This window comes from Megascapheus bottae, chromosome 13, assembly GCF_031878675.1.
Source record: "Megascapheus bottae isolate mThoBot1 chromosome 13, mThoBot2.hap1, whole genome shotgun sequence".
Lineage (NCBI taxonomy): Eukaryota > Metazoa > Chordata > Mammalia > Rodentia > Geomyidae > Megascapheus > Megascapheus bottae.
Window position 1 is genome coordinate 21437860 of NC_143521.1, and position 12052 is coordinate 21449911.

Genomic DNA, 12052 nt, shown 5'->3' on the forward strand with positions numbered 1-12052 from the left:
AAGACTTGCCCTCCCCCCTCACACACACAGGTGACATTCATAAGAAAGTAATACAGCTGTAACATTTAGATTGTTCAGACGGGCCACCCTGCTTGGCTGCATGGTAATGGAAGAGGGGTGGTACATTATAAGACGTTCACTAGGCTGAACACACTAATGGGAGAGAAGTCTAAAGGGTATGGTGCTGAGATCTGCTCAGAATCCTCCATGTCCATTCCAAGATGGCACCTATTACTCTAAAATAGTACTTTGCCCAGGTGACTTATAAATGCAACAATTTTTACTATCAATTAAGCTCAAGTTCACCCAAATCCTGTTTATTCTTTTGCAACTGTCACTGGACTGTGCATAATTTATGGAGTTAGGAAAGGTAGGAGTTAAACATTAACCTCTGGATTGATTCATGCAGGAATATAAGTTAGAACGGATTGACACACGAATGCCAACAAGAACGGAAGGCTGACATTTACCAAGATGTCTTTGCAGTGGGCATCCCTTCTTCTGCTGACACAACTGCTGTGTGGCTTTAAATCTGGAAGCTGTGGGAAGGTGATGGTATTACCCATGGAATACAGCCACTGGATCAATGTGAAGATGATCCTGGATGAGCTTGTGCACAGAGGCCATGAGGTAACTGTCTTGAAATCCTCTGCGGCCATTCGTGTGGATTCCGGAAAATCCTCTCCTTTTAAATTTGAGATTTTCCCTACGTCTTTTAATACAAAGGAATTTGAAAGTAACTTCCAAGAGTGGATAACTCACTGGACATATGAATTCCCGAAATATTCAGTTTGGAAAATCTATTCAGAAATGCAAAACGTGTTTAGACAATATTCTGATGTTTTCGAAATCCTCTGCAAAGACATGGTTCTCAACAAAACCCTTTTGGACATTCTTCAAGAATCAAGGTTTGACGTGCTGCTAGCAGACCCTATAGCTCCCTGTGGAGAGCTGCTGGCTGAGCTGCTGGAAATCCCTCTCGTGTACACCCTCCGCTTCTTCCCCGGAAACCAATATGAGAAGCAGTGTGGTGGGATTCCATTCCCACCTTCCTATGTGCCTGTGGCTCTGTCTGGGCTCCGTGATCGAATGACATTCACAGAGAGGGTAAAGAATATGCTGAATGTGATTTTTTTTTATTTCTACTTTCAAACATTTCAAGAGCAGAAGTGGAATCAGCTTTATAGTGAAGTTCTAGGTAAGCTATAATTTTCACTATAATCATTTACTTCTAACTTTTCAGCTCCTTTGAAGGCAGGCCTAAGTAAATGTCTAACCTAAACCCTTGAGGAAAGTGCAGAGCAATGAAATTCAGAACAATTCAAACTCTTTGGCTCTCTTCTGTTCAGAAACAGTTCAGGAAATAATAACTGGAATGCTTGAACCACTATTTTTTTTTCCAAAGAATTGTGTGTGAATTTTACCTATAGTTTTATTTCAGCATATAGAATAAAATTCCAGGGCCAGGAGTGTGGGCTAGTGGTAGAGTGTCTGTCTAGCATGCACAAAGCCCTGGGTTGGAGTCCATCGTACAAAAAAGCCAGAAGTGGTGTTGTGGCACAAGTGGTAGAGACTAGACTTGAGAAACCTCAAGGAGATTGCAGAGGCCTTTTGTTCAAGAACCAGGACAGGCACACACACACAAAAAAGAATATTCCAGGTACCAGCAGCTCAGACTTGTAATGCAAGCTACTCAGGAGGCTGACAGCTCAAAGGTAGCCCAGGTAAAAAAAGACCCTAAGATTCTTATTTCTATATAACCACCAAAAAAACAGAAATGGAATTGTGGCTCAAGTGTGACAGAATGCTAACCTTGAGCAAAAAAGCTGAGAGAGAACAGGTGATAGGTCCAAAGAAAAAAATGTACTCATTACCTAACTGGTAATCACTTTTAAAGAACATGAAATATTAAAATTTTAAAGCTCCAAGAGTTGATTCTAGTGCACGGTGACAAAGAAGGATCCTACTTTAGTTTTCTGCAAGTGCTTAACCAGTTCTGACAGCACCACTTGTTGAAGAGGCTATCTTTCTTCCATTCTACTTTTTGGCTCCCTTATCAAAGATTAGTTGGCCATAGGCCTGAGGTTTAATGTCTGGGTCCTCAGTTCTATTCCATTGGTCTTCAGGCCTGTTCTTGTGCAAGTACCAAGCTGTTTTGATAATTACAGCTCTGTAGTACAGTCTAAAGTTTGGTATTGCAATTTCTCCTGTGCTGTTCTTTCTGCTAAGAAGTGTTTTTGCTATACAGGGTCTTTTATTATTCCATATGAAATTTTGGTTTGCCTCTTCTATTTCTTTAAAGAATGACATTGGGGTATTGATGGGTATTGCATTGAATTTGTAGATAGCACTTGGCAAGATTGTCATTTTCACAATGTTCATTCTTCTAATCCAAGAGCATGGGAGGTTTTTCCATTTCCTCAGTTCTGCTTTACTTTCCTTTTTTATGGTTTTAAAGTTTTCATCAAAAAGGTCCTTTCTATTCTTAGTTAAGATAAATCCTACTTTATTTTTTTAAGGCTGTTGCAAAAGGAGTTGCTTTCCTGATTGTTGCCTCATTCCTCTCACTGTTGGCATATAGGAAGGCAGTTGATATTTGGGGGTTAATTTTATGCCCTGCTACCTTGCCAAAGTTTTGAATCAGCTCAAGGAGCTTGGGAGTGGAGTCCACAGGGTTCTTTAAATACAGAATCATGTCATCTGCAAAGAGGGAAAGTTTCAATTCCTCTTTCCCTATTTGGGTCCCCTTTATGCTTGCTTCTTGCCTTATTGCTCTGGCTAGGAATTCTAATACTATGCTAAAGAGGAGTGGAGAGAGTGGGCATCCTTGTCTCGTTCCTGATTTTAGAGGGAATGGCTTTACCTTTCCCCCATTAAGTATAGTACTAGCTGTGGGTTTGTGATACACAGGCTTTATTATACTGAGGAATGTTCCAGGGATTTCTAGTTTCTCCAGAGCTTTTAGCACAAAGCAGTGTTGGATCTTGTCAAATGCCTTTTCAATATCTACTGGTGAATATAATGTAACCCTTCTATTAGTCACAATGAAAAAGCTTAAATTATTTTTTTTAAAAAAAGGTCAAAATTAGTGTCCAGGCCCAGAGTTCAATCCCAGGATGTGCACAAGAACAACTATAAAAACAAAACTACTAATATCTTAATAACTACAGCTATGAATATTCATGCCTTACAGCTGATTTATCATCAATACTATGAAACAACAAGGAAACTATTCCATCTTTTATACTTTAGTTATCTCACTTACCAATAAAACATTTACCTACAGTTCTAGACATGGTCCTTCATGAACATCTGAAAAAAGTCTATGCCACACATAAGTTTTACTGGCTGTAACCAGTTCTCTCTCTCTCTCTCTCTCTCTCTCTCTCTCTCTCTCTCTCTCTCTCTCTCTCTCTCTCTCTCCCCCCCCCTCTCTCTCTCTCTTTCTCTCTCTCTCGTAGATAAGAGGAGTATTAATCAGCCTCTTAATATGAACCAAATTCAGTAGCAGTAGCAGAAATTTACATATACTTCCAAAATCCACTGTTCTCCTGGAAAATAAAAAATCATAAAATCCACATTAAACTGTAACAACCTCCTGAGATGGCTTGCTTAAAGTATGTGCTGACATCATTAATTGATTCCAGAGATCAAAATATTTCTAAAATTATATTTATTATTTTCATAGCTTAGAGAGAATGTATTTTAGATACAGAATACCACACATGTCCTTAAAAATGAACCTCCTTTATCCAAACCCAGCATCTAAATGTCTTGCCTACATGCTTCCAAGGTATTTCAGCAAGTCCATGCTTTTTTTCTGCACAAATTTCTTCATGACCTTCCTACTATATGCTTTTCTCCATTCAGGAAGACCCACTACAATATTTGAGCTCATGGCCAAAGCTGACATATGGCTCATTAGAACGTATTGGGATCTCGACTTTCCTCGCCCCCTGTTACCAAATTTTGAATTTGTGGGAGGACTCCACTGCAAACCTGCCAAACCACTGCCTGAGGTAAACCTGTCCCTGTTGGCTGACTGGTCCCTCTTCCTCTCCCTCTCCTCCCCCTCCATTGCCCCTCCTTATGCCTCTCCTACTTTCTGCTCTTCTTTAGAAATGGTTTTGCATTCCTCACTCAGGGTTCTGCAGCAGCAAAATAGATGTGAGGGAAAGGATCAAGTGTCCTGTTGGTTGTGGACTTCTGTATTCCAATACCAAGGCAATTATCTGTGTTTCATCATGGTCAAGACTACAAGGGTAGGATAACTGGAATCTGGAGAATGTGGTCAGTTAAATCCAGCCTTCATTTATTCTTTTAACTTCATTTATTCTTTTAACTTCAAAAAGGAAGAATAAATGATTCGTGCAAAGATTGTTTCCTAAGTGACTACAATATACCAGAGGCAAATGGTAGCTATGCTGAGAAAGGAAGCAGACACAGATTATGAACACAGATCATAAATTCTAATTGGATAAGAAAACTAGAAAACAAAAAGTTTGTGAAAGAATGGTAAGGAATTCAACAAAGTCAAATAAACCCAAGGAAAACATGAATACAATTCCATCTCTACTACTGTCAATACATACCATCAAATACAATACAATACCATCAAAATTTTGTAGGATTTGGCAGCTTGTTTGTTCTTGTTCTTTTGTTTATTGGGAGTATTGCTATTGTCTCAATCTCATATGTTGATGATCTCATTTTTCCTTTCTTCTTGATTAAATTTTGGATTAATATCCTAAAATTTCCCAATTGTTCTACATTATATATGATCAATTTGAAATATATGCATTAATATAGTGTGTGTGTGCATGTGTATACATGTATGTCAGCTTGAACTTGGGGCAGCTTGCATTCTCCATTGGCATTTCCATTCAAGGCTTCTGCTCTATGATTTGAGACATCCTCCACTTCCAACCTCCTGCTGGTTAGTCAAAAGTTCTGATTTCTTTATCTGTGATCGCTGGCTTTGAAATTTAATATTCAGATCTCAGGCTCCTGAGACACCAGGACTACAGACATAAGCCATTGACAAGCTGGGTATTGTGTGTGTGTGTGTGTGTGTGTGTCCTTTCAATATTCCAAATACTTTTCTGTGTTACAATGATATATGCTGTATATTGCATTGTCTTTCACCTTTACGTTTACTCATGGGTTTTGTTTCTTTTCATCACTGTAATTAAGGCTAGTTAGTTTGAATTTTTCAAAGTATCAACTGTTTATTTCATTGATTCATGGTATTCTGTGTTTATTGTTACAACTTTTAAATTTTTCCATATTTTCTACCAGAGTTTTGCTACAATGAGCTTCTGGTTTCCTTTGTCCTTACTTACCTATATCAGTCACAGTCATAAGCTGGTAATTTATTTTCTTTGTCTGTCTTTGTTTTTAATGTAGGCATGGAGAGGCATTACTCTATTTAATTCTGCAGTATCTCACAGATACAAGTACTTGGTGCTCCTCATTTTACTTGGTGCTGAGAATATTTTATATCATATTTGATTTCCTCAGTGAACTACTATCCTTTCTAATATATATTAATCAGTCCATAGGTGTTTGTATAATCTTATTTTTCTGGATCATTCCACTTTTATTCCATGGAGATTTTCAAAGAAAACATCTTTATTTTCCTAAAGTATGCTTTCATTCAATGTGTGATTTACTTTGGAAAATATTTCAGGTGCTAAATAAAACAAATGTGTACTCTGCTTCTGTGGATGGAATACACCAGTACGCATGAGTTTAATTCTGTTCTTTGCTGGACTTGGTTTGAAAGATTTGTTTTTATTATGGAGGATAGGTAAAAGAAATAAATCCCTACCATTATATTAGAACCTTCTATTCGCTGTAAGCTTAAAAAATTAGTATATATTTTAGGAAGTTACAGCTCCATCGCTGGATGTATGTATCATTAGATGTTCCTGCTGGATACTCTCTGCTATGTAATGGTCTTCCTAACGCCTTCTGAACAATATAGATCCAACTCCTATGTCTCAAATATGAGCAATTAGCTCCTCCTGATTCTTTTACAATACTGTTTGCTTGGATGATCAATATCAATACAGTACTTTCATTCATATATGCTTTTGCCAGGAAAGCGAGAGCCTTTCTGGAAGAAAATTCAGAGATCTTGTTTTCTTAAGCCAGTCATTCAGATTCCATCATATAATTAGAAAGGTAAATCATTTACATGTAGGGTTATGACCAAAAAGCATACACTAGTACTGGTCATCTGTTGCTGCTTTGTGGCCATTAGTATATGATACATATTCATGACTTTCTTAATATTTGAAAAATAATCATAAGAATATTTGTTTATTAAACATGACAGTTAAATATGATGTAAAAATGAATGTTAATAAAATATTTTTAAAAGAATTGTAAGTAAAGGACACTTACAAATTGCCTCTACTTCTACCTGAAGGAACCTACATTAGCAATTCATATAATTATAAACTACGAGTCTAAGTAGAATAATTTCTAAGGTCATATACCCCAATCAATGTGACATGTGAGGGTTCTAATTCTCTTCTTTCTGTGAAACTTGTAAACACCTGTGTGCACACTTGCACAACCAGACATAATAGAGTCTTATTATTTCATAGTATACATCGCCACCTGAATAAAGTGTGCTAAAGAGTGGCTTAAGATCAGCTATCATAGCAATTTCAAAAGTGTTTCTCTGCAGTTGTTCTTTTGTAATGGAGAATATTGTTCCTTCACAGGAATTGGAAAAGTTTGTCCAGAGCTCTGGAGCCCAGGGTGTTGTGGTGTTTTCTCTGGGATCAATGTTCAGTAACTTGACAGAAGAAAGAGCCAATACAATTGCAACAGCTCTGGCACAGATTCCACAAAAGGTAAATTAAAGTTCTCTCTGGTGGACACTAACATAATAGTGCTTTTTCTTTGTGAAAAGAAGGCCCAATTTGCTAATCAGTAAATTGCTCAAGTCCTGAGTTCAAGCCTCAGGGCTGGCATATACACAAGAAATTCTAACTCTAGCTATATAAACACCTTCTGGATTAAGCATTAAAATTGACATTGAGATACTGAATAATATTTTCTCTGCCTACCAGGTTTTGTGGAGATACGAGGGCAACACACCCGCTACCTTAGGATCCAACACTCGCCTGTACAAGTGGATCCCCCAGAATGATCTCCTTGGTAAAACTCAGGAGAATAAACAGTAAAGAAACTAACCCAGCACATCAGGAAGATAATAGTTCAATAGGAAATAAATGCATTGACTATTTATTATCTCAAACCTCCAGCACTAACTTTTCTTATTTTGTAGTATGAATAAGGTACCGAGTTGTCATGTTAAGGTACACCATCTCATTCTCTCTAAGAGGCACTTAGGGAATGTCCCTCCACCTCATATGTCAGCTTTCTTTATTTTCCAGTTACAGATGAATTCAAATGTCATTGAGAATGACTTCTTCTCTTGTATTACTAGGGACTCTGCACTTTTCAAAGTCATAAATACACAAATATTATTGTGAAGTGGTGACCTATTATTCGGTGAAGTGTGGCCCACATTGCTTTAGATACCAGCACCACAGCAGTCCCCTTCCTTCCTGGATATTTTGGTTGCCTTACACCTCACACTCAATAACCTCACTAGTTCTTCATGAGAAAATGCTACATGTCTCTCCAACTTTTCTTCATGTAAGCATAGTATATCTTAATTTTTTTTTTTTTGGTCAGTACTGGGTCTTGAGCATACGGCCGGACACAACCCTTGCATTTTCTCAAGGCTAGAGCTCTGCCAGTAGAGCCACAGGAGTACTTCTAGCTTTTTTTCTTTTTTTTCATATATTATTTGTTGTAATTAATAGAAGGGTTATATTACATTCACCAGATAGAAGGTGCATTACTTCACAAACATTAATACCCTTTCTCATGTCTTGGTCCCCATTTCCAGTTTTTTCTATGTTTATGATACCAAGGAATTGAACCCTGGTCACCGAGCATACTAGTCAAGCACTCTACCACTAGGCCAAAGTCCTGCCCTACTGCATACATCTTTTACCAAAATATTTTGTAAAAACATTTGGTTTTAGTTCCTCTTTGTCAATCATTTTTTCATTTTTCAATCACAAGTCACACTAAATGCTTTCACTGATTCTTAACTTTTCTTTCCAGTGAACTTAGGTGCCTGTTGCTCTGAGATTTCAAGTGCAATGGAGTTTCATGACTATAGTGCATGCTATCTAGAGAACACTCCCACTTAGTGCACTGTATTTACCTTTCTCATTTCATTACTAATACATACTTGATGACTTTGTGGAAATTCACCCACATGCAGGTCATCCAAAAACCAAAGCCTTCATCACGCACGGTGGAACCAATGGTGTCTACGAGGCCATCTACCACGGGGTCCCGATGGTGGGCATTCCTTTGTTTGGGGATCAGCCTGATAACATTGTTCGGGTGCAGGCCAAGGGAGCTGCTGTTCAATTGGACTTTACCACATTTTCAAGTAAAGATCTTCTCAATGCCCTGACCACAGTCATTAACAACCCTTCGTGAGTATAAATTTCTTCTCATTGGACAGTATTTAGAGAAGGATTCTTACCATCAGTGGCATTGCATCTCATCTCCTTCCACAAAAGGCTGATTATTAAATTATTTAATTGAGCATATCAACTGTGACATGTTTTTGTTTTACTTTTGTTTTGTTTTGTCATGGGGCTTGAAGTCAGGGCCTGGTTGCTGTTCCTGAACTTGCAAATTCAATAGCCTAATTCTAATAGCCCAAGGTTGGCACTCTATCACTTTCAGCCACTTCTGGATGCTGATTGGAGATAAGAGACTCAGGGACTTTCCTTCCCAGATTGGTTTGGAACAATGATCCTCAGATCTCAGCCTCCTGAATAGCTACAATAAGAGGCATGAGCCCCTAGTGCCAGGTTTCTAATATGTTTTTATTTTCAACTAGAAAGAAATTTCAGAGTTGCACTTGATTTCACCGATTAATTGGATAAACAATTGGTGAAATCAGTCCACATACATTAATAATGCTGAAGGTATGTAATTACTAGTAGTGACTTTATTTTCGAAATATGATTTAATCTTTAGAGAAAAATGCTGAACTTGAAAATAAAAGAAATTATCAAATATCTAAAATATCTCAGTCTAATCATCTTTTCATTACTTCTGTTCTTTTTTCTTTTCCTTTTTCTTTTTTTTTTTTTTGCTTTTTCTGAGGGTCTATGTAATGTCTCTGGGCATTTTTACTATGACTCTACCACCTGAGCTGTCAGTGGTAGACACATCTCTCATTTTGGTTGTTAATTGGGGAAAAACTATCTAGGTCTTTCCTGCCTGGGCTGGTTTTGAGCCAAAATCTTGGGATCTCAGCCTCTTGAGCAGCTAACGCTATAGCTGTGAGCCACCAAAACCTGGCTTCTATCAAATGATAATTTACCAAGAGAACTCATTTTATTATCATTATAAATACAGACCTAATTAATTATGTATAACACAGATATGATAAAAGTGACATGTTTAATTTAAAATTTTCAAATATATGATCTATTATTAAGAATGACTATAATACACACACACACACACACACACGCACACACACACACACACACATAAATATATATTATAGTGAATTTTCACCGTCCTGAAATTTATTAGGTTTCCAGAACTTTGAACTGACAACAGTGCACTTACTTTCCAGGTGCTCTACCACTTGAGTCACAGTCGGCTCATTTGCAAAAGCCAATCATAGCACAGCACAAATGGAAAGGCTAGCTCAAGTAACTGAACTTTTTAATTTTAGGGTTTGAGTTTTAATTTCTTATGTAAGCCCCTATTACTCAAGCCATGTTTTATAAAAGTTTTATATGACATAATTCACATAATTTTCTCCTAATAAACCATGTGACATGGCCTTACACTCATTTTATGTGTTTAGGGCTGCTATGCTAACAAGATAACTAAAATAACTCTGACTGTTGACCTTAAAGCTACACCCTCAGTAACAAGATAAAAGCAAGCTTTATGATACAGAAGGGAAGAATTGTAAGGAAAAAGAGAGAGAAAATTAAATGTCGAATAGAAAACTATTGACTACCTGGAATGAGCAGAGGTTAAGTGACAAGAGAAAATTGACAGCTTTTCAATTTTCAAGTTATCCAGTTGAAGAAGACAGTTTTTTTTTTATTTTTAATTTATTGTTGGGGTCATATACAGAGGCATTACAGTTACATTCATCAGGAAGTGGGTACATTTCTTTTTTTATTTTTTATTGTATTTTATTGTTGGGGTTATGTACAAAGGCATTACAGCTACATGAATCAGGTAGTAAGTCCATTACTTCTTTGTTTCTTTTTCTGTTGTATTTTATTTTCAGGTAAGGTATAGAGGGATTACAGTTACATTCATCAGATAGCAGGTGCATAATTTCTCAAACATTGGTACCCCTTCTCCTGTTTTTGTCCCCTAATTAGATTTTTTGAATAGGAAATACTGTGAGCAATGTAATCTCTTTTGAGTTTTTGTGTAAAAACTGATTTTAGCTCCGAGGTTTAACATTAAAAACATTTTTAAAAATCAGAAGAGAAGACTAGAATGAGAGACGTGTCAGAAGTTGCTTCACCTCCTAGGACAAGATAGACCTTTAAAAACTTCACAACTTCTCAAACAAATATTTCTCAATTACAGCATTCATTTGCAAAAACAAATACTGTATTGAGGAAAGAAAAAGAGAACATAATGGTAGTATGCCCATTTGATTTAACTTGGATTATTTATGTGGCACTTTAATAAACTTTGTTAGGCTTACTATAGTCAGGGAAGTTAAATTCCTTTAATGTAGATGTTTCTGTGTTTGACTTTTAGCTATAAAGAGAATGCAATGAGGTTATCAAGGATTCACCATGATCAGCCAGTGAAACCTCTGGACCGAGCTGTCTTCTGGGTGGAGTTTGTCATGAGACACAAAGGAGCCAAACACCTTCGCCCGGCTGCCCTCGACCTCAACTGGTTCCAGTACCACTCTCTGGATGTGATTGGCTTCCTGCTCGCCTGTGTGACAGCTGTCATCATCATCTTCATGAGATGTTGTCTCTTTTGTTGTCGAAAATTTACTAAAAGTGGGAGAAAGAAGAAAATACACTAGTTGTACCAGAGTTGAAACTGGGAGTGATGTTAATTTCACGAGCAAGAAGCATTTGTAACTGATTAGATTCTTTTCTAGACAAACTTGAACAGATTACGTGCTGGAGTCAAATTTTGAAATGTGTAGCACAAGGTCAGAAGTGAATGCCTACAAAATTTTCTGAGCTTACTTTAGTTTGCCAAGTTTTGTGTGGACATTAGACCATTAAAATCCCCCTTGTAATATGAACATGTTTTGAAAATATTTAACATCCTTTATTTTTTCCTCATACTAACTTTGTTTTTATATTCCTAAGGATTCAGCAAAAGGAGAAAAATATATACACACTGAAAACTATGTGGATAGAGGTCCTATTATTCTACTCAACAGAGACTTAACTGTAGCATCAACAGGAGAGTAGTTTTTGTTACTGAGGTAATGAAACCAAACACTGATCACAAGTTACTTTCCACGGTGATACTATTGGTTCCTAGGCTCATACTACAGCTCCAAGAGTCACAGTGTTATAGGGGTTATGGTGACAATGCAGTACTCTTTCTATAAACAAACATCAGATATTGTAATAGTATATAAAATATTAGTAATAGTAATAATTAAGCTTAGAATGATACCCATCCTAAATAAACAAGTAATAGTAATCATAGAGTTCTTATAATCATTCAAATGAAATATAATCTATAAAATAACATAATTCTCCAAATAACCTGAATGTAATTCCTTTCTTAGCATTGGTGAAGCTGCAATACAATGTCTATATTCAAGAATATATAATGAATAAAGTATCTGTTTAAATTTAAATATTTGTATGCTGTTATCTTGGCTTGAGTATTCCTCAAAAGGTCTTGTCCCTTTCCAGAGTCATGTTAAGGTTTCTCTCCTTATTTGAACAGTGGTAAAAGGTATTGGAAC

The 12052-nt window shown here is 36.8% G+C and overlaps 1 protein-coding gene across 1 annotated transcript; it reads left to right on the forward strand.

Moving 5' to 3' along the window:
• The first annotated feature begins 455 nt into the window (after positions 1–455).
• Positions 456–11371, forward strand: LOC150055669 (UDP-glucuronosyltransferase 2B31-like). The gene is made up of 6 exons (XM_090343489.1): positions 456–1198; positions 3871–4019; positions 6735–6866; positions 7086–7173; positions 8318–8537; positions 10864–11371. The coding sequence occupies exons 1-6, from the start codon at positions 475–477 to the stop codon at positions 11141–11143; spliced, it is 1593 nt and encodes a 530-aa protein (XP_090199615.1). The 5' UTR covers positions 456–474; the 3' UTR covers positions 11144–11371.
• The last annotated feature ends 681 nt before the right edge of the window (positions 11372–12052 follow it).